The sequence below is a fragment of the Mus caroli genome, chromosome 9 (genome assembly GCF_900094665.2).
Source record: "Mus caroli chromosome 9, CAROLI_EIJ_v1.1, whole genome shotgun sequence".
In the NCBI taxonomy this organism is placed as follows: Eukaryota; Metazoa; Chordata; class Mammalia; order Rodentia; family Muridae; genus Mus; species Mus caroli.
The window spans coordinates 42,100,397-42,121,961 of NC_034578.1; the positions used below are offsets into that span (position 1 = coordinate 42,100,397).

Here is a 21,565-nt window from a genome sequence, read left to right on the forward strand (position 1 = left end):
CTCACCCCATGTTTCCTCATACTCTGAGTGAACAAATGTTCATAAAGTGTGTTTCTGACTGACACAGTCCTCTTCCCTAGCTGGGCCCCTCCTATGCAGAACTCCAGAATTTCTTGTGTATCTGTGCTTTGGCCACCTGACTATCCAGATCTGCCTACTCCCACTCCACCCAGGACCCATCCCAACCCAGGACTCTCCCATACACCTGGCCCTGGGGTGAATACCAGAGTTGATATTGCTTTACAGGAGAAACCTCAATACAAGGTGGGGCAGACCTGGCACAAGGGGGATGGGATCACCTTGGGGCTACAGGAAGTCTCCAGGGCTGAGTAGGAGCCAAAAATGTGCTATGGACAGTAACTTCCTGCTTCAACAGAATAGTCCCACAACAGAGTAGCTGCCCCACATACTTGAGAGGCCTCTCAAGACAAACTCCCTACCACTGAGCTACAATCTTTTGTTTGTTTGTTTTTGTTTGTTGTTTTGTTTTCTATTTCTCGACAGGGTCTTATTGAGATACCCAAGGCAGATCCTGCACTTGTAGTTCTCCTGCCTCAGCCTCCCAAGTAGCTTGGGTTACAGGCCTGGAAATTCTTTTAAATGACTGTAAGACACGTTCTACTTATGTAGAACAGTTAGCTGCCCTACTTCCTTGGCGCCAACAGAGTTTACTCTCATGCCTGTGGTTAGCCTGATTCTGGAGCCAGTTATCAAATTATGAATGTAGGTGAATTGATGTTGAGTATAATTATTGATTTTTAAAAATTTTTGCATTTAATTTCACAAAATGACCTCATGGCTTCGCAAAACTCAATGCTCAGTGGTCTGTCGTCCAGTTCTTCTCCTTTCTGGACTCCTCGTTTGTTACAACTATATTTTCTTCTCTGAAGGAACTGGGTCTCCTGACTCCTCTGGTCTCTTAACTTCAGCCCCTTCCTGGTTTGGTTTCTAGGCCCCTGGAGAAACTCCACCATTTTCTTGCAAAGTGTCTTATCATAGTTGAACCACAACGCTCTGACTCTGGAACAATTACCTCCCACCACAGCGGGCCCCGCGTGTGGAAGCTGAACTGTTACCCAGTTACATAGATGTGAGCATAGGAATAGTGTCATGTGATCTCAGGGAGTCCTCTCAGTGGTACCCCCAAGTCAGAGTTCTTGCAGCGTTCTCAGACTCCCTTTAACTTAAGTGGTGTGTCACACTTCTCTGGAAGAGACTCTCCCTTTGTTTGTCTTCTCTACCAGAGATCTGTAGTGGCTCTTGGCCCTCCTTTCCTTGTCTGTCTGGCAAAACAACAGTGTATGACAATTGAATAAACACACAGCAAGCTAGGACTGGCCTGAAGAGGCAATTACATAAGCGGTTCTACCATTTAGCCTTCCAAGAGCCCTTCCCTTGTTGGAAAAGGAACCATTTCTGCCACTAGGGGGCACACAGCTCACAGGAATGTGTTCTTCCGTGCTGTGGTGTGAAAGTAGATTTTTACAGTGAGATATTTGCAGTGAGAACTTGACTCATGTTCCTTCAAGAGCCAAGGGAGACAGAAGGAAATGGCTGTGCATGTGTTATGGGGCGGAGGGCACCCATAGAAGGTAGAGAGAAAGCACTGCCTTCAAGCAGGAATGTGAATTGCCCAGATCAGATCAAGCACGGTATCTTCTTCCGACCAGAGACAGTATGGCTACAGTATGACAGCCACTATATTTTCTGTCTGTGATGTGATCTCAGGACTGCCCTCTGTCCTTTTCAGTCACTGTCTCCAGAAGTAGCCCTTCTTGGGGATTTACTGCATCCAAGAAACATTTGCCCTCAACCGGAGTGGGTTCTGTTTTGAGCTGGAGAGACAGGCTCTGGGCACACAGACATGGGTAAACCCAGCTGCAGAGAAGGCAGGTGGGTCCCAAACCTGCAATTCCAGGTACAGCATCTGTGTGTGACAGGGGGCTGCTGAATGTTGACTCTGGAACTTGAGTGATGGCTTCCTGCTGAATGCAGGATGTGCTAGGGGCCCTGAAAGACCAGTGGGAAACTAGAGGGGAGGTTACAAGAGAGCAGGTAGGACCATACCCTAGGCCACGGCCTTGAAGTAGGAGCCTAGTTGGCCCGTCCTCTTGGGTATGTCAGGACAGTGCCAGGCAGGGTGTGTGGGATGAGGCTGCAGGGTAGAGGGTTATAGGGTGAGAGAGTATATTGACTTTCTAGTTGTAACAGCAGACACAGTTGAGGAAAGACCAAGGCCTTTCCTTTTAAGGAAGGAAACCTTTATTCTGGCTCATGGTTTGAGAAGTCATAGTTGGTGGAGGAGTCGTGGTAGCAAGGACGGTGAGAAGCCTGGTCACATTACATCTGCAGTCAAGATCCACAGGGGGAGATGTTGGTGTTTAGAGTGTGTGTGTATTTGTGTGTGTGGGTGTGTGTGCGCGCGCTCATGCACGTACTTGCATCTCCCTCTATTGCTCTCTTCCTTATTTTCCCTGGATGCTGGGGATCTGAATTCATGTCCCCACGCTTGCACAGGAAACATCTCTCCCACTGAGCCGTCTCCCAGCCCTCTTTCCTCTCTGTATTCAATCTAGGAACCCATCTGGTGGAATACGCTGGCCACATTCAGGGTCTTCCTATAGCAATCAACCCAATGTACATTTGTGTGCCTAACAGATGATTCTGGATCATGTGAGATCGGCAAATGATGCTAACCGTCACAGGGAGAGATGGTTGTTTTTGCCTAGAGGTGTAGAGGGGACATCGATCCAGATTTCCTGAGGCTTCTATGATTTGGAATTTTAAAAAATTGTTCAAAAATGTAAGATTTATGCATTTGTATTTTGTGTATGTGTGTGTGTTCTGTATGTTAGCTCCATCTATGTGTGCCACATGTGTATGCTACCAAAGGAGGTCAAAGGGGGCATCAGATCCTCTGAAACTAGAGCTGTGAGTGTTGGTAAAGCCACCATGCGGATGCTGGAAGCCAAACCTAGGTTTTCCTCAAAAGCAACAAGCACTCTTAACTACTGGACTGTCTCTCCAGCCCTGGTGGTTACATTTTTGAGATAGAAATTGGTCTTATAGTTCAGGCTGGCCTGGAAACTCACCATGTAGCCTGGGCTGATCTTAGACTCAAGATCTTCCTGTTTCCTGCCTCCAGAATGCTGAGATGACAAATGTTCATCATATTTACCCAGTCATTAGAGGCTCTCTTAGTACAAGAATAAACATATAATTATATCTAGGAGCTTAAAATGTCCATGCGAGTGAAGGGCCTGCAGCCTAGCTTAGCTCATGTTGAACCCTGCTCAGCATCTGAAGCACAACCTGCACACTTTCCTGGCTGCCTTTAGGAGCTCCGGCTTGCCTTCAGCCTCCTTTCTTGCCAGTTTGATTCCACCGCACCCCCCACCCTGGGGCTCCCATTTGTCTTCCTGCCTGAGTTTCTTAGAACCTAGAGCAGCTGTAGAAGGAAGGACTCTGGAATTTGGTATCTGGAATGCTCTCTAGATGAAGAGGGACAGAGGGATGATGGGAGGTGGGTGGCAATGACTTTTCACATGGAGTTCGGGCAGAGAGCAACCTTCGTTGGTCAAGGGAACTTGAATCTGACCAAGACTTCCTGTTAACATTCACAGTAACACATAGGTGATTAGAATTTCTCCCATCTTCCAGCCACTTTAATGCTTTAAATCCCAGTGAGCAGCTAGACTCTAATGTCTTCCCATAGGTGTAGGATTGGCTTTGAAATGAATGCTTAGCTGGGGCCCACTAAGCATGCGCTCTACCATTACATGACACCACAGACTCCTTGTATTTCCAGGGATGGGCACTGAATTAAGCCTTACTCATGAGAGGTAGCTGCTCCACCCACCATCCCCTCTCCCCATATGCCCTGGCTTCCTATTTACAGCCCTGCAGTATTTAGGCCCAGATTGTCTGGCTTGAGTGTCACCCTGGGGGTGAAACCACAGGTGACCTGGCTTTGGTATTCTGATAGTGAAAAGTGTACAGATCTGGTGGACCTGGCCCTTGGAGTGTTGTCTGACTCTCATTTCATTTGGTCTTTCTTGGAATCTAGGGTGAGTTCTCACTTAGTAAAAGCTGCATTTCCACTGGGCATGGAAGCTCAGCATTGGATTTTAGCGTCTTCTAGATTCTGGGGCTGTCATCTAGGGGAGCATTGAACATTCAGTTGTGTTAGACACTGTTGAGTTGGGCATGGTTGGCCCTAAGGTCTTACTTCAGCATCCATGAATGGCTCTGTGTGCCATGGACAGACTGGGCTAGAGGATACATGGGGTGGGGTGGATGATCCGTGTGCTCGAGCGTGAGAAGCCTTTACCTCAGGAAGAAGCCTTCACAGGAAGAGGCACCATCTAGCCCTACAGAAGAAGCCATAGAGGGTTGTCAGCGTGTGCAGCTTCTGCAGCGAGTGCAGTAACCATGGGGGGAGGGGCAGATGCTTCTGACCCACAAGGATCCTTCTCGGGCCTGGATTAAGGCAAAGACGAGTTTGCCTCACCTTCCCTCATGCAGCCTCACAACCCCTGGAGCAAACTCCTCTTTCTCTGGCTTCACAGGGGCAGGAGCTCATTCAGGCCCTCGGAGACTAACCAACAAATGAGTCAATGTTCTCTAGATACTCTTAAGAGGAAAATCACCTAGGGAGACCAGCTGGGGGCCTGGGCCTGGGGCTAAGAATGCAGTAAGGAGACTGGGGTGATAGGAAGCGTAAGTGTATGCATTCTAAGTAGTCAAGACTTTCTAGATGTTTCACGAATAGATCCCGAGATCCCAAGGCTCCTGGCTCTGTGGCCAGGCAAAGCAACCTTGGCTTGTTCTGTTTCCAGCAAGGAAGCATGAAGCAGCCTGGGTCCAAGATAAAGATGCAAGGGCAGGGGGCAGCATTTGCCTGTGAGGTGGGAGGACCCTGGGGTGCCCTGAATGGGTGCCCATCTCTATGTGCGTGTCCTCTTGTCTAAGATCTGGTGGGAACCCCCAAGAAGAATCTAAGGGTGATGGTGCCCTTGTCCTTGAGGTTCCCCCACAGATGTAGGAATCTGAGGATGGTAGGGATGGCTGGTAGCTGATGTGAGTGGCTGGGTACCGGTGTGGGGTGGAAATGCATGAGGCAGATACAATGCGGCTCAGCATTGCCTATGGCCAGAGCCAAGATGAGATTTGTGGAGCTCAAATGTATCTGTCTACTCCAGCATCAGGCACAAGGAGGAGAGTAGGTACCTTGGCCATGTTCGTGTGTGTGTGTGTGTGTGTGTGTGTGTGTATGTGTCTGTGTGTGTGTAACTTTTGGTCCAGCCAAGTGAATGCAGGCTCAGGCTGGGGTAGGCCCCTCAGCATGGGTTTCTCAGGCTGCCAAGCCTTCTTTAGGTCTAAATACTGCTGATGCCTGTGTGGCTTCCCTTAGCTCCACACCTGCCCGCGAAGGGAGAGGCTTCACAATCCCTCAACACCTCTGTCTTCCTTTATCTCATGTGATGATCATCATCATGATACCGTAAGGCACATCTCACTCATCTAGGGGAGATGAACTTGAAGTCTAGAGTGGCTCACTAAAACCTGTGCAGCTGGTGCAAAATACAGCTGAGGCAGAGAGAAAGGTCCTCCCAAGCCTTCCCTTCAGAGCATCTCTGTATCCACTCTCAAGAAACCTGGGATTCCCAGAGACTCCAGCCCAGCATGGGGTGGAGGGTGGATTAGGCTCAGTGCTACCAGATTCCCCCCCCCCCCGATGGCTCCCAGTGTCCTCTCAGCATTCAGTGTGAGAGGCTTGGAAGACACAGAGAAGTGTGGACAGGCATCTAAGCAGGTACAAGGAACAAGGACTACAGTCTTACTGTCACTAAGCCTTTTAGATTGTGTCTCCCATCAGTAAATGATGCTGAGTGTGTATTGTAATATTTATTCATGTACAAGTTACTTTTGTACTTACACACTGATAGAGGCAACCATTATATAAAGCACACATGCAAAATGTAAATTAAGATGGCAAAGATCAGAGCTTCCCTTGACGTTACTTTCAGACAGTGTATCAGGCTCACACTTAAGACCGCCGCTGGACCACCTTTGGCTAGGGGCTCCTATGACATTGCTTCACATTGCTAGACAGTGTGTTTAACCACTCTGCTAAGCCTCTCCCTGCTCCCTGGGCAGCTGGTGTCTAAGGGCTGCTGTTGACAATTCCAGTTGCTACCACATCTTGTGCTTGTCGCCACATGGGGGTAAGCATGCTTAGCTTAAGAAAATGTTTAGTTGCCAAAGCACCTAGTAACTAGGGACACAATTATTTCATCTTACTTTTGTGCATGTGCGTGCATAAGTATCCATGTATGTGTGCACATGTGTGTGTGCATATGCTTACACATGTGTCAGGAGGCCAGAGGTTGAGTGCCTTCCTCAGTCACTCTCCATCTTACTCTTCGAGACAGGGTCTCTCACCAAACTTGGAGATTGCCAATTTGGGTATACTGACCCGCCAGCGAGTCTCCGGTCTCCATTTCTCCAGAGCTGGAATTGCAGATGCATACTGTGGCTCCAGCTTTTATGTGGAGGCTGGGGATCTGAATTCATGTCCTCATGCCAATGCAACAAGAACTTAACTGAGCTATCGGTCTGGAGAGATGGCTCAGCGGTTAAGAGCACTGGCTGCTCTTCCAGAGATCCTGAATTCAATTCCCAGCAATCACATGGTGGCTCACAACCATCTCTAATGGGATCTGAAGCTCTCTTCTGGTGTGTCTGAAGGCAGCTAAAGTGTACTCATATAAATAAAATAAATAAATCTTTTTGTTTTTTAAAGACTGAACTATTTCATCAGCCCTATCTGTTGCCCCAGCTCTCAGCCTGAGGCTGAGGTTGTAGGTGGAAGAGAATAACTTAAGCTCTGGCCCCTCTCATCCTGACCAGGATCTATGGGACTTTATTCCCCAGTATCTTTTCCGCAGGCTCTCCATCTTTCCTGAGGTGGCATGATGTTGGGTGTCCCTCGTGTGTCTAGTCTAGAACTCTGGCTCTCTGTCACTTTATCACTTCTTCTCACCCCAAGTTACCTCTGCCACCATTTACGTGACAGATCTCCTCAGCAGGACTCTATTTAAAACATCCAGCCATCCCCTAAGCCAATGGTTCTCAACACTCCTAATGCTGTAACCCTTTAATACAGTTCCTCATGCTATGGTGGCTTCTAGCCACAAAATCATTTCATTGCTATTCCATAGCTATGATTTGCTACTGTTATGAATCATAATGTAAATATCTGAAATGTGACCCCATGGGGTCATGGCCCACAGGTTGAGAACCACTGTCCTAAGTGCTAAATTCCACAAAATTCAGACTTGCTGTGCTAATGACATTTCTCCGTAATCTCATTAAAACAAATGCACACGTTGTCAAACAAAAAAGAGACCTTTCTACTTATCTGCAAATGGTCCTTCACTCTGATGAATCTAATGCAGAGGAATGGGGCCAAGGCACCTTCTGAGCCCAAATTGATCTCCTACGAAGTTTCCAACAACCTCTTAAAATGCTTGAGTCTGCTTTCAGCATCTGCCCTTCCCAAGACACGGACTGTGTTCAGTACACACTGTTGGCACCAAGTCGGTGCCCTGGAGTGGAAGTGGAGGGTCACAGTGATTCCAAGGCATAGAAGTCCTTTGCTTGGGCTGACGTAAGGGGACCTTGGTCATGATACCTCTTAGGTGAGAGCTTATATTTCAGCCTGGGACTGGCCTCTCATTTCTGTTTGGCACCTGAAATATTTTACTTGCTGCTCCTACCTATGGAGGTCAGACCATGCAGGCAGACCTCGTGTCATCTCCGTGGTTTCCCAACCCTTGGACTCTGGGTAGGACAGTCTAAGGTCTAGGGTCTTCTGAAATAGCAGTATCCAGTGGCATGTGGATATATGACATATGTCTGCACCTGGGTGACATCTTGGCCTCACAGAGATGCCACCAAACACTATGCAGGACCAGCACAAGGGTGAAAGTTGGTCCTGGTGTAAGAATCAGGATAGGTAGACATAGTCACTTAACCAACCATAGCTTCTTCACTGTGACACAAAACAAGACAGTGTTGGGCCCTTTCTTCAAGTAATGCCTTAATATTGTCCAGAAGGGTTCAAAGCTACTGTATTTGAAGATTATAGTCTAAGTGATGGTGCCACCCACATTCAGGGCGGGTTTTACCCTCTTATTTGTTCTCTGACATGCCAATCATCTCTGGGAATGCCCGTATAGAAAGAAGTGGGCTTTACTGGTCCCCTAGGCACCTCTCAATCTGTAGTGCCAGGGAAGTGTTAGTGAACCCCAAAAGACCAGACAGGAGCCAATCTGATGCAATCACACCAAGGCCTTTATTCGAGCTAGCTTGGGCCTCTCAGCCCACAGCTGACACACAGGACGGTTTTGGGGGAGAGGAGCCCCAGACATCTATCAGGGTAAGGTTTTATAGAAAGCAGCAAGAGGGAGGTGAGTGTTTGTAGCCTGGCAAGCATCTAATTGGACTGCTACTGTGTCCTTTAGCATAATTGGCTGGTGCTGGGAGTCAAACCGTAAACTTAACTTCTGTTTCCTTCTGCATTGGTGGGTGTCAGGTGGAAGGTGGGCTTGTTGGGCGTTAACCTAGGAACTAATGCTAGGTACCAACCTGTTACTTTACCCGAATTCAAACTTAGGTCAGTTCTCTACAATGGAGTCTGAACTTAAAAGATTTGGTCTCTCAAACGCAATCAAGATGTTGCAAGTGCCCTGGAATTCTAAAACCGGCAGCCCTGCCTGGGGCCCGAGCTTGGCTATGTCTCTGAGCACATTAGCAGTTAGTGATGACCCCCAGTCTCTTCTCAGAAGCTCAGTTATTAGAAGGGATCTTCGCTTTGAGTTGCCTTGTGGATTTTATCATGCTCAAGGATGTCATGAACCAAGAATTCTTGGGACATTTACCAAAAAAAAAAAAAAAAAATCCCTATATATCCAAAATGTTTATTTATCTTAAATCCTTTTACTCAAAACAATACTAGCCCAAACCTAAGCATTTTTTTCTCTCTAAACTTAAGCACCTTCAAAATGACTCTTGCCTGCTTCCTCCGCAGAGCGATACAATCAGGGCTGTTTTCTTTGGGGGAACTCCCTACATGAACTCTCATCACTTTGGTGGTTCAGACCCACCAGATACACACATGACTCCAGCCACAGACGAGCCAGTCGGGTGAGGGCTTGCCCCAAACTGCAGATTCCTGGATCATCTCTAAGGAGTCTGGTTGGACAGCTGTGGAGACGAATGGAGAACTCTGGAGCACGTGTGCGAGCATTTGCTTCTGACTTGTCTACATTTCAGGAAAATGTTGGCTCAGACTTGGGGTCCTCGATACACAGGGGTACATGGAAGCTCGGGGCTGAGTGGCAGGGAGTGAATTCATGTTGAAATTATATTTCTAGCAGTCAGCCAACAGGACTCACAGTGTGTGTGTGTGTGTGTGTGTGTGTGTGTGTGTTCATAAGTGTGTATGCCTGCTGAGTAGAGCCTTAAGGACAACCTCGGGTGTTGTTCTTCAGGCACTGTCTACCCTTTTTAAAATTTAATTTAATTAATTTTTTTAAAGATTTATTTATTATTATATGTGAGTACACTGTAGCTGTTTTCAGACACAGTAGAAGAGGGCGTCAGATCTCATTACAGATGGTTATGAGCCACCATGCGGTTGCTGGGATTTGAACTCAGGAACTGCTTGTCTCCTCTCCTCAGCTGTGGAATTCTAAGTGTGTGTCATCGCAACAGACCCGTTTTCAGTTGGATTCTGGAGTCTGAATTCAGATTCCCCACTCGTGCAAGGCAAGCACTTTACCAACGGAGTTATCTCCCCAACCCAGAGACTCATAGAGTCTTGAGTTCCCTCCTCTCTTAGAAACCCTATCATCAACACAAAGCTTGATGCGAACCTTCCTGTTGCTTGGAAGAGAACCACACATCCTGCTCAGTAGACACCATTGTGACCTTGCTAAGGAGGAAGGGACCCAACACAGAGCCTTGTCCTCTGTCATGGCAAGTTATGATCAATGAGGTGACTATTTCTTCCCAAGCTCATTCTTGCACTAGTGATTAAGGGCAGACTTCTGTACATCAGTGGTAAAGATCTCTGTAGGCTCGCATGCCTAGCCTGCTTTCCATGTGTTATGGGGTTCCTGCAAGGCTTCTCGTGCTTTTCTGTTGTCACAAGCACTTTGGACTCAACAAGCCTGCACCATTTATAGTCCTGCCTGAATTGGTTTGCTATAGTCTCTTATAAGAGAAGCCCTAAAGGATCCCGGGGAATTCAGGTGTGAAGTGATAGCCCACCCCCATCTCCAACCCCTGGTCTTGGCCAATCATAACTTCCATCCTGGTATCTCCCTTCTCAACCCTTGACATCAGAGGCCCAGAGAGCCTAAAGCAGCTCCAGGGGTGGGGCTGATTATCCTCCAGTTCCGTGGAACGGACAGGACATATCTCTGGTTAGAAGCATGCCCTCCCTTGGGAAATGGATTTAAGATGGTGGCAGCAGCCAGCATCCACAGGGTTTTGGCACCTCACCGAGGATGTTGAGGGACACACGGAGACTTTGCGGAGAGATTCAGCTTTGCAGGATGACCTGCAGAGTGTGCTGTATCTTAAAAACCCCTGTAAAACGGCAGGACTTATGTGGAGACGTTATGGAGAGAAATGGGACTAGAAACACGGCAGCAGTCCTAGGTGTGGGAGCACAGCCATAGATGTTGCTGAGTGGGACTGGTCCTGGGGCAGCAGCGAGCTCGAGCCACCACAAGGCCCATCCCACCCTGTTGAAACCCCCTAGGTCAGTGCTACTGCTTGATCCACAGGCCTGGCCATAGAACTGCGACTGTGGATGCTGCGTGTGCCGTTTGCCCAGTTAGGGGAAGGGGGGAGGAGAGCGCGGGGTCTCAGCACTACCCAAGGGCTGCAAGCAGGATGATCAATGATCACCACAGGTGCCAGTAGGGAGGTTGGCCCTGTCGTGTCTAGAAGACACCTTTTCACTGCACTCCTCTCCAACCCTGGCTCTTACAATCTTTCCTCCCCCTGTTCAGTGATGTTTCCCGAGCCACATGGGGAAGTGTGATATGAGTATCCCATCTAGGACTGACCGCTTCACCATTACTCATTCGCTGCTCTCTGACCAGCTGTGAGTCACTATGCTAATGGATGACCTACATGAAACCAAGCTTTCTCTGATGAAGGCTGAGGGCTGGGCTAATCTAGGCGTATATATTTGAGTGTCTAGAAGTCCGTTTGATAGTATGTGTGTTAGCAAAACAATAGTAGGTTCTCCTCTGGGACCCGTGTACTCTCCAGCCATAGGTTCTTAGGTAGCTACCATCTTTTGTTTATTTATTTATTAGCTTGTGTTCTGAGGGCTCAAACTCAGGACCTCAAGTATTTTACTCACTGAACCATCTCTCCAGATCCTTTCTAGAACATGTGTTTCCTCCCTAGAGCTCATGTTAGACACACACACACACACACACACACACACACACACACACACACCTTAGCTTATCAGAATTAGTTTTAGATTTAAGTCAGTTTGATTGTAATGATTACTGCTCTTCTCTCTCTCTCTCTCTTTATTTTGTGTGCTGTTTGCATAAATATATGTTTAAGTCACAAATCTAACACAATATTGCTGTGATTACTTACCAGCTGTGATCATAGCTGCTTTGCAGCCATCCAATTCCTTTGTGCTATTTATTGACAAATGTGATTCCATCTGTTATAGCCCCAACATTGTATTATATATAATTTCTTTTATGCAATTGCTTTCTATACCTGTGAAGATCAGAGAAATATCCATTCTTACAAAAGTTACAGAATTATCTTTATTGACATTTATAGTGTGTGTGTGTGTGTGTGTGTGTGTGTGTGTGGTGTGTATGTTCATACATGCTACATACATACTACACAAGTGCTCAACCACTGAGCTACCATCTGAAATTAATAGTCTAGCACCTGGTTCTTCCAAGGCTTGAACTTAGGGCCTCTGCATGTAAAACAGAAGTAATAGCCACTACACTGTGGAGCTGTATTCAAACAATCATACAGTTATCATTTCATTCATGTCTATGCTATAGACATTATATATACAGCTAGCAACAAATTCAGTAATTTTTTTAGCCTTGAAGAGTTTTGTCTTTACTTTGTCTTCATTATCGAAAGGCAGCTTTGGCAAACGTAGGGCTCTTGCTTGCTGGCTTTTCCTTTGAGCACCGTATCTCTGATCTTTGCTGTTTCCACTCGGAAGCAGCTTCTGTCACATGGTCCCTGCTCACCCATGAGTCCCCAGATGTCTTCTTCTTGCTGCTTTTATTTGTTCCACATCTTTGATTTTTAACACTGTTTTGCCAGTATTTGTCTATTCATAAGTCTCATATTTGGAGTTTCTGGGGGTGTAAGTTACCAGTACTTTAAATTAAGTTTCATGTATTTTTTTAGTATATCCCCTGGTCTTTCCCCCAATTCTAACACCACTGTTACACTTGAGAGCTGTGCTTCAGTTTCTCTGGCTGTTCACCTCACATTTCTCTCCTGTCATCTGCCTTGTTCCCAGCTTCCTTATTCTTTGTCTTTGTTCTATGGGCTTGGATCTACTGTTGAGTCCTTTCAGTGAATGTATTATTTTTGGTTATGGTCATTTTCAAGACAGAATTTTAATTCTTTATACAGGGTCTGATTGCTTTGCTGAGGCTAACCTGAAACTCCCGAACACAAAGCATCCCCCTGCCTCAGCCTCCACAGTTCTTCAGTGCCGTGATGGCAGGCATCCTCTACAGTCTCCTTTACTTCTTTGGTCATGTTCTACTTTCATTCTGGAAACAATTATGGTGACTAAAAACCTTTCTTCTATTGAATCCAACATTACAGCATCCTTTCAGCCTGATTCTCCATCTTCTGAATGCATCAGCTGTCTTCCCTCTTCTGTCTTCCCATCGACATTCTCGATGTTATGTTGCAGAGGTTCTGGGTCCAGGGTGCTTTCCTTCCATGGCTTGTAGCTGTCACTGCACACAGTGAGTTCTGCGTTTTGTACTGAGCAGACTGGGTGATGTCTCCACTGGGCTGAGCTGAGACAGAGGTGGAAGATTCTTGCCTTTCTTACCAAATTCTCAGAAATCCAATTAGTGCTCCTGCTGACTGTAAAGGTCAAAGAAGCTACTGTTGGAGGCTACTGATGACTGCAGACTCACTGTTGAAGAAGAGGGACATAGAAGGCTTCTGTGACAACCCCTATTCCTACACCCCAAAAGTAACAGCCTAGACAGAAAGCCATGGAAGAGAACTCTTAACCATTGTGATAAGTGATGGAGGTAGTAGTGCTGCTGCTGCTGCTGCTCCCCCTCCCCCTCCTCCCCTCCTCCTTCTTTGTTGTTGTTCCTCCTCTTCCTCCTCCTTTTTTTTGGGGGGGGGTTGGGGGCTCCTAAGGGTAGTGTGGGGACTGAACTGGGACGACTGGGGAGTGAATACGCTCAGGGTTCATGGTGTGAATTTTCCAAATAATCAATAAAAATATTATAGAAAAATTATTCCAAATCTTCTAGAACAGTTTTTTTCATCTTCTGTTTGCCTACAAGCTTTAAATAGTTGTTTTCAAAAATAAGTCTTGGGAGCAGGCGGGGCAAAAAACATCAACAACAACAACAACAACAAAATAAGTCTTATGCCAGGCAGTGGTGGAGCATGCCTTTAATCCCAGCACTTGGGAGGCAGAGGCAGGTGGATTTCTGAGTTTGAGGCCAACCTGATCTACAGAGTGAGTTCCAGGACAGCTAGGGACACAGAGAAACCCTGTCTCGAAAAACCAAAAAAAAAAAAAAAAAAAGTCTTATCTGTCTCACTGTAAGCAAAAAATCTTCATGTTTTTGTGCCAGAATCTTATCTCTCCTCCTCTTTTTCCTCTTCCTCCTCCTCCTCTTCTTCCTCCCCCACTTCCTCCCCCTCCCTCTTTTCTCCCTCTTCCTTTCATCCTCCATCTCTTAGATTTTGAACTGCGTTTATTTTTTTTCTTTACTTTTCCTCTTCTTCCCGCCCTCCTTCTTAAGCTGTAAGTTCATTGGTCAGATCCTGCTTCCTAGCTACCTGATTATAAGGCTTTAAGGTTGAATCTTCCCACTAAAGCTATCTGCCAGATGTCTGGTTATTTGACATTTGATCTCGGCATCCTGTGGCACGGATCACCACCCAAGTTCAATCACCATTTCTTCTTCCTTCTAACTCGACCTCTCATTCTTTTCTACACTCACATTTATTCTACACTCAGCAGCAGGGGAGGTTTTAGAATGTACATGATTGACCATGACTTTGTACCAGTATCTGCTTAAATGGCTCCCCACAAAGTAGAACTACTTCATGTAGACCACCGACCAGGCTAGATGAGATAATCTCTTCATGTTCTCATTCTGTCCTCTTTGTGCCCCACTCCACACCCAGCCCTAGTCCATACCAGCCAAACTCCATACCTAGCCCTAATCCTCACACCTCAGTCCCCTTCTACACCCAGCTCTACTCCATACCCCAACATCAGTGTATGCCCCAGCCTCACACACTAGCCTATCAATACTTTTTATGCATCCATTGTTTTATTCTCTAATGCGAGCAATTTGTCCATGCTGTTTTCTGGACCTAAAAGGCCACTTTACACATTTCTTTTAAAAAATCACATCATTCCGTGTTGCCTATGTGTCAGAGTCAGGGAGGCCTTTCTTGCATCCTAGACCAGTTCAGCTCTCCTGTTCTGACTCTGATCCCCTGTACTTCTTCAGTGAACAAATACGACCCCCAGAGTGGCGAGCTGAGCCCTGTGGACCATGCTTTATGAGGTCAGGATTCCTTTGCCCTGACCACTCTACGCCCAGTGCGGAGTGGGCACAGAGCTTAGCACATAAGAACTCCATACAGACCTCTTGGGCATGTGGACAAATGGTCCTTAGGTGCAGGAAGTCAGGGTTGTTGCTAAAGGCATCCCACAGGCTTTGCTGAGAGCTCAGGTGGATTCTGAGAACGGCTTCTGAATTTTAGAGGGAAAACTCATTTCTAGTCATAGTCAAAATCTGGTTTATTAGCAGACCGACCCAGTGGACACATATTACAGGGGACATCCACTGAGTGTTCTGTCTTTGGGGCTTTGCTGTCCTACGGTGGCCGACTCCCTCCCATGTATCATGCTTGTAGTAAGTAACTTGTAACTCTGTAGTTATAGAAAGTCTCCATTTCCCACTTACATTTACTTGACACTGTTACCCTTGAGCTGGTTTTAACCTACACAGAAACTGTAAAACAGGAAGTACAGATCGAGATGTTGACAATCAAATCTAGGCAGGGACAGATGGTTCATTTCACAAAATGTTTGTCTTGCAAGTCTTGAAGACCAGAGCTCCATCTCCAAGGCTGGTGTCAAAAGAGCTAGGGGTGGGCTAGGGGTCGTGCAGGGGGTGATGGGGGCTGAAAACAGATGGATGCCTAAGTTTTGCTGGTTAGTCACCCTGGACTATTTAGTGTGCCTCAGGCCAGAGAGAACCCCTGTCTTGAGCAACAGCAAACAACAGTGTGGGACGGACTGCACCACAGAAACTCACACACACCACACACACACACACACACAAACACAGAGAGAGAGAGAGAGAGAGAGAGAGAGAGAGAGAGAGAGAGAGAGAGAGAGGGCAGAGACAGACAGACAGATCTCTCTCTTTTAAAGATTTATTTACTATATATAAGTACACTGTAGATGTCTTCAGACACACCAGAAGAGGATATCAGATCTCATTATAGATGGTTGTGAGCCACCATGTGGTTGCTGGGAATTGAACTCAGGACCTCTGGGAGAGTAATCAGTGCCCTTAACCGCTAGGCCATCTCTCCAGCCCCCAGACAGATCTCTCTCTTAGGCCACAGGCTGAGGTTTGGATAAAAACAAAAACAAAGAAACATCAGAATTAACAAACACTTTCTCAAGTTCCTGCTCCTGACACAGCCACCTCAAAGACTAGATAGAGTTTTAAATGTAAGACCTTAGATTTGGGTTGCTGAAATGACTTGGCAGGTGAAAGCTCCCACGTGTCTTTAAGTAAATTCATTAATAATGTGCACATTTGCTGATGAGAAGGTGGGAAGATTCGAGGTGGGATCTGAGTTCTCCCCCACCACCCCTTTCATGGTCACTGGATCGCTTTTTTTCTGCATCTGCACAGAAAACAGTGTTAGGTGTGCCGCCTTCTGCCGCTGTGTAAGGGAGGAGGGGCTTGTTTGGGCTCACAGTTTGGGTCTGTCATGGCTGCAGGGGAAGGGTGGAAGGAACCTGTGGGGCCCCTGATCATGCTGTGTCCACAGCTGGACACAGACTGATGGCAGACAGGTCCCAGTCTTTTCAGTCTTCTCCTGGGAACCACAGGGAGCACCTTGCTCATATATTTTATTTGGACTTCTAGTCATTTAAGATAGGAAGGGAATCTGGTCCTGACCATTCCATAATGGCTAAAGAGAAAATGGCCATAATATTGTTTTTACACAATTTATGTAAAAACTATGAAGAGACAGCTTTAAAAACATGCATAGGAATGATAAATACTGAATTTCAGAGAGGGAAAACTAAGGAAGGGCTATTCTAAAAGTTAGATCCAAAAATAGATTATTCTTTGAGAATTTCATACATGTGTAGAATAAAATATGAGATATTGATCCCTTATTTCTCCTCCAACTCTCACTTGGATTCTCCCACCGGATCTACCTCTCAACTTCATGATCCCATTCTCTCTCTCTCTCTCTCTCTCTCTCTCTCTCTCAGTAATCCACTAAGTCCAGTTCCTGTTACCCATAAGAACATGCCCACAAGTGCACCATTCTCTGGAGCAGGGACAACCTACAAGTACCCACATCCCCCAAGAGGAACAAATGTTCTTTCTCCAGAAACTAACTAGCAACTGCCAATGGCTCATCAGTCAGGGATAGGACCTGGTGAGCTCCTCCCGACTCCACGCTGGACCTTTGGCTGCCCGGATTATGTGCAGGTGACCACAGCTGCTGTGGGTTTATGAGTACAGCAGTCACATCCTTCCTACCCGGAAGACAGCATTCCACAGCTCTGGACCCCAGTCTTACGGGCTTCCCACCTCCCCTTCAGCCAATGTTCCCCAAGATGTCTCTCTGTGGACTGAGCACTTCCGGTTGCTTGTTCTTGGCACATTGACTAGTTATGGTCTCTGCTTGAGGTCTTTCATAAGCAAGAATGGCACAATGTTAGAATCTTTGGAGATGAGAAGTGAGCACATTGCTGCTCCCATGCTCTTCTGTATGCCTAGAGCAGGGATATTTTACAGCAGAAACTTAAGGGTATCAGAGGGAGGCTAAGTAAGGAATATCTACTAAAGGAACATTCTGGAAAAATCAAGAAGAAAGAGTAAGTAGTATTTCTGCAAGCAATCTCAGCAGGCACCGGTGGGGATGGCACAGAAGAGGAACAGAGATGGAGCCTCCTTCCCTCCTCACCTCTGACCCTTAGGCCAATGACTTCCCTATTAGTGATTTCCTTCTGGTGTTTTCTTTTTGTGGCCACTTTTCTGTGATAAATCCCCCTCAAAATTCCAGCTTCCACATTCACTGCTAGTGCTACTAACATGTGAAGGCAAGCCCTGTCCCTTCACTCTTGGTCACCACCATTGATGATCTTCTGTGATCTCTGTCCTGTTTCTCATGAAACAGGATCTCTGCTACTTAGCTTCAGGTATTACCCCAATACAGCCCAAAACCATCCATCTGTGGGAGATTCAATTGGAGGATTTCCCAGATCAGATTGGCTTGAGACCCTATCAATGAGATTATCTTGATTGGTGGCTGTTCTGGGTGAGCCAAGCCCACTATGGGCAGAAACATTCCTAGGCCTCAGATGTATAAGAAAGTTCAGCAGAATCTGATGAATGAGCCAATAAACAGCATTCTTCCTTGGTGTTTGCCCTAACTTCCCTCAGTGTTGAACTGTGACCTGGAAATATAAGTCAAATACCTTTCTTCACCTAAATTGGTTCTGGTCAGAGTATTTTATCACAGCAATAGATTCCTTCCTTCCTTCCTTCCTTCCTTCCTTCCTTCCTTCCTTCCTTCCTTCCTTCCTTCCTTCCTTCCCTTTTTAAAGCTCGTTGGCCATCTCCTTCCACTGGAGTGTATTCTCCAGGGACAAGTACTTCTGTCCCCTCTATTTACTTCTGTGACACATGTAGCTATGAGGAGAAGATGTCATCAAGTGGAATGGCTGGGAGCTTCCTGGACCAGCACCAAGCTCTTCACAATTCTCCTAACCTGTTCTTGTCCCCACAGAGGCAACTTCAAGGTCAGTGCTTTCCAGTGTTTCTCTGTCTGGTGTAATCCTTGGGTATCTGATACTGAATAACTTATAAGGAGTGAGAGTTTGTTGCTTGTGATTTTGAAGGCTGGGATAGTCAAGATAGGGGGCCAGAAGCTTTGGTGTCTGACAAGGGCCATTCTCTGCTTCAAGAGGACAGAAGTACCAAAGATAGAAAGTCCACTCCACCAAACCCTTCTATAAGGTTGCTAATCCCTGCTGAGATATTTGTAATCTCTACTATTGAGCTATCAGTAGCAGGCACAAATCTCAGTTGATGAACTCATGTGTGCCCAAAAAATGTGGCTTTCTGGTTCCTAGAATCTAATGGTTAGTTGTGTTCTTAATTACCCGGATGTCAGACTCTTCTGTAATCCCTCTTCCCCCCTGTTCTAGGAGAGTTCAGGGGCCTGGGAGGAGTAATAAAAAGTCCCTGGTGTCACCAGCTCACATCAACACCCATGGCCATGTCTACAGTGATAGCTTTAAGCACCAACTAGGCAAGGTGCTGCAGTGATGTCCTGGGGCCCCTCTATGTGGCTTCTTCAGGTCTGCAGAGGCTCTGTGACTTCTTTGCCTCTCTTGGTGTTCTAAAAGGTATAGCAGTTTTCTAAGGCAGTCTGAGACTCCATTTACCCTGTGCTGTTCCCGTGTGGGCTCTGACTGTCTATCTAGGGCTCTGCTTAGTTTTGGGTTCCTACAATTCAATCTGGGAATCCTTCTGTCTCTTTGGGGTTCAATTTTTGGATAAAGAGCATGGCTCCTCTCTCTGGAACCCATAAAGTGTGTTTCCTCCATCTCCTGATTTTTCCCTAGGCTACGGATTCTTTTCTGACGTAGCTGTGGGGTCAATCTTTTTGTCACTTCCTGTCCATGCTGTGAATGTTTTGCCTGTCTGTACAGGTCTGGGCTTTTGAAACTTGTGATAGAAAGAGACACCTATCCTGACTGCATTTGGCAGACACTTTGTCTTCGGGAGTGGAGAATAACTAGCCTGTCTTTTTCTTGTATTGACAGGCTCTCACTATGTAGCTCTGGCTGTTCTAGAACATGCTATATATAAACCGGTCTTGCCTTAAACTCACAGAGTCTCCGCCTCCTGAGTCCCACCATGCCTATCTTTAACCTGGCTATTTTACTGAGAAGAAAGATGGAGGAGCTAGGGGAGAGTGGCTAGGGCAGAGCAGACGGGAAGTACTTAATAATACACTTGCGCTGTTTGATGAATTTGATGGTATAAGGATGGTGGCAGTAATAATATCATTAACATCTATTGAGCACTTAGTGTATGCCAGGGCGAATCCTAAGTGTCCTCTTTTCCTGACACTCCCATCAATCATCCCAATAACTCTGTGCATTTCAGAGTCATCTCAATAATCCATCAAAGCAGCTGAAAGTTAGAAGGGCAAAGGGACTAGTGGCCCTCACCACATGCAAAGGATGGGACTGGACTTCACACATTAGCCTGCCCCCAGTGTCTGTGTTCAACCAACACATCTCCCAGCCTTGTGGCAACATCTCTAGAGCCTCTGGTTCTCAGGCCACGAACACAGGGGGTCATTTTATTTCTCCATAATACTTCAACAGCTTCCCCTTCCTTCCCTGCCCTGGCACAGGTGAGCTGCCTCATGGTGTACCTACCATTGACCTCAAAGCCTGGTCCCTTTCTCTCTGTTCTGGTCTGGTCTCTCGTTTCCGTGCATACTTTCAAACACTCTTTGTCTCTTGCTCTTGATTTACCCTTACATATAAACTTAGCCAAGAACTCATACCACAAAAGAAGAGAGGGAGCAAGAGCACACAGCCAGCCGAGTGCAAGCCCTGCCCACTGTGTACACAGGCTTTGCAAAAGGGACAAGAGGACCAGGGTTCTACGGTTTGTGCTCTTGTGGGTCTCCAGGCTCTGCTTCCTGGCCACCATGATGCTGCCGAGGCTAGACCTCTCGGGTTCTTCTGTGGGAAGGCAGAAGGAGCATCTTGGGATACCCAAGGTTTCAGGAATCTCTCCAATTGTGAAATATCCATGGCTGTTGTTTCTTTGAATTAACACTCTGAAGATCCTATCAAAGCAGCTGAAAGCTAGAAGGGTGAAGGGACTAACAGGTCCCTCCCCAGGCATGAACATAGTTACAAAATTCAGGTATCAGATATTCCCACCATAGCATGGCTTAGCCTGGCAGGCTTCTACAGGACTATCACTTTGATGGGGAGTGGGGAGGGAGAGGAGGGAAGTTGGAAGATAGTGCTGTGCGGGGCTTTGGTACAGGGGATGTGAGGATACGTGGCTTCTCCTCCGCAGGTGACGACTCCATCAGCACACTCGGCATGATCCTTGGAGTGGGACTGTCACTGCTGCTTGTGTCCATCCTAGGCTACAGTTTGGCCAAGTGGTACCAGCGTGGGTACTGCTGGGACGGTGAGTGAGCCCCATGTTAATCAGCCCTAGCTCTGCCCTGCCCTTCCTCATTGTAAGAGCTGGGCAAGAGTGGGCGGGGTGGCAAGCCTTTCAGCACAGCAGGATGCAAAAATATTTCCTCTGGTGGTTGTAGTGGTTGAAGATTTGAGTTGGTAGCTGAGCAGCTGAGATGAGGCTTGAAGGAGAAGTGGGGCCTTTATTGCAAGAATGGAGGCTCCTCCCACTGGAGGAAGTAGCCTGCCTTTTTTTTTAAAAACCCCTCTCCCCACCAAGGCTCTAGGCAGTGCCTAGAAGGTCAGGGTGCCAGGCTATGTTGGTCTCTGTTTCCCATCCTACCTCCCCACCCTGCCCCCGGCTTCCCAAGCTTGCTAATGTGTCTTCTGGGATTTGCTTTGGTCTTCTCAACTGGTGAAGCAAGGGCAGCAAGTTGGAATGCTGACAGGAAACCTCCCAGTTGTGTGTATTTCCAGTACTGGTGTTCTTTCCCTTGGTGTGCATTTTTTTTAATTCCACAGAATAAAGAAGTTATTATATTTCTTCTTGTTTTTAGACATGGTCTCGGTTTGGATACCAGACTATCCTCAAACTCGCCATCTTCCTGCCTCAGCCTAGAGGGTTTTGGGAATACAGCCAAGTACCACTGTGTCTATGTCCAGCTGTAGCCTGCCTGCCTTCCTTTCTTTCTTTCTTTCTTTCTTTCTTTCTTTCTTTCTTTCTTTCTTTCTTTCTTTCTTTCTTTCTTTCTTTCTTCCTTCCTTCCTTCCTTC

General features: G+C 46.8%; 1 protein-coding gene across 1 annotated transcript in view; it reads left to right on the forward strand.

The window, feature by feature from the left end:
- Smim35 (small integral membrane protein 35) overlaps positions 1-21,565 on the forward strand; it is a 54,051-nt gene that overhangs the window by 24,626 nt on the left and 7,860 nt on the right. Inside the window, exon 2 of the mRNA XM_029482120.1 lies at positions 20,682-20,798. Coding sequence (XP_029337980.1) covers positions 20,682-20,798 — 117 coding nt within the window. The remainder of the gene's footprint in view (positions 1-20,681; positions 20,799-21,565) is intronic.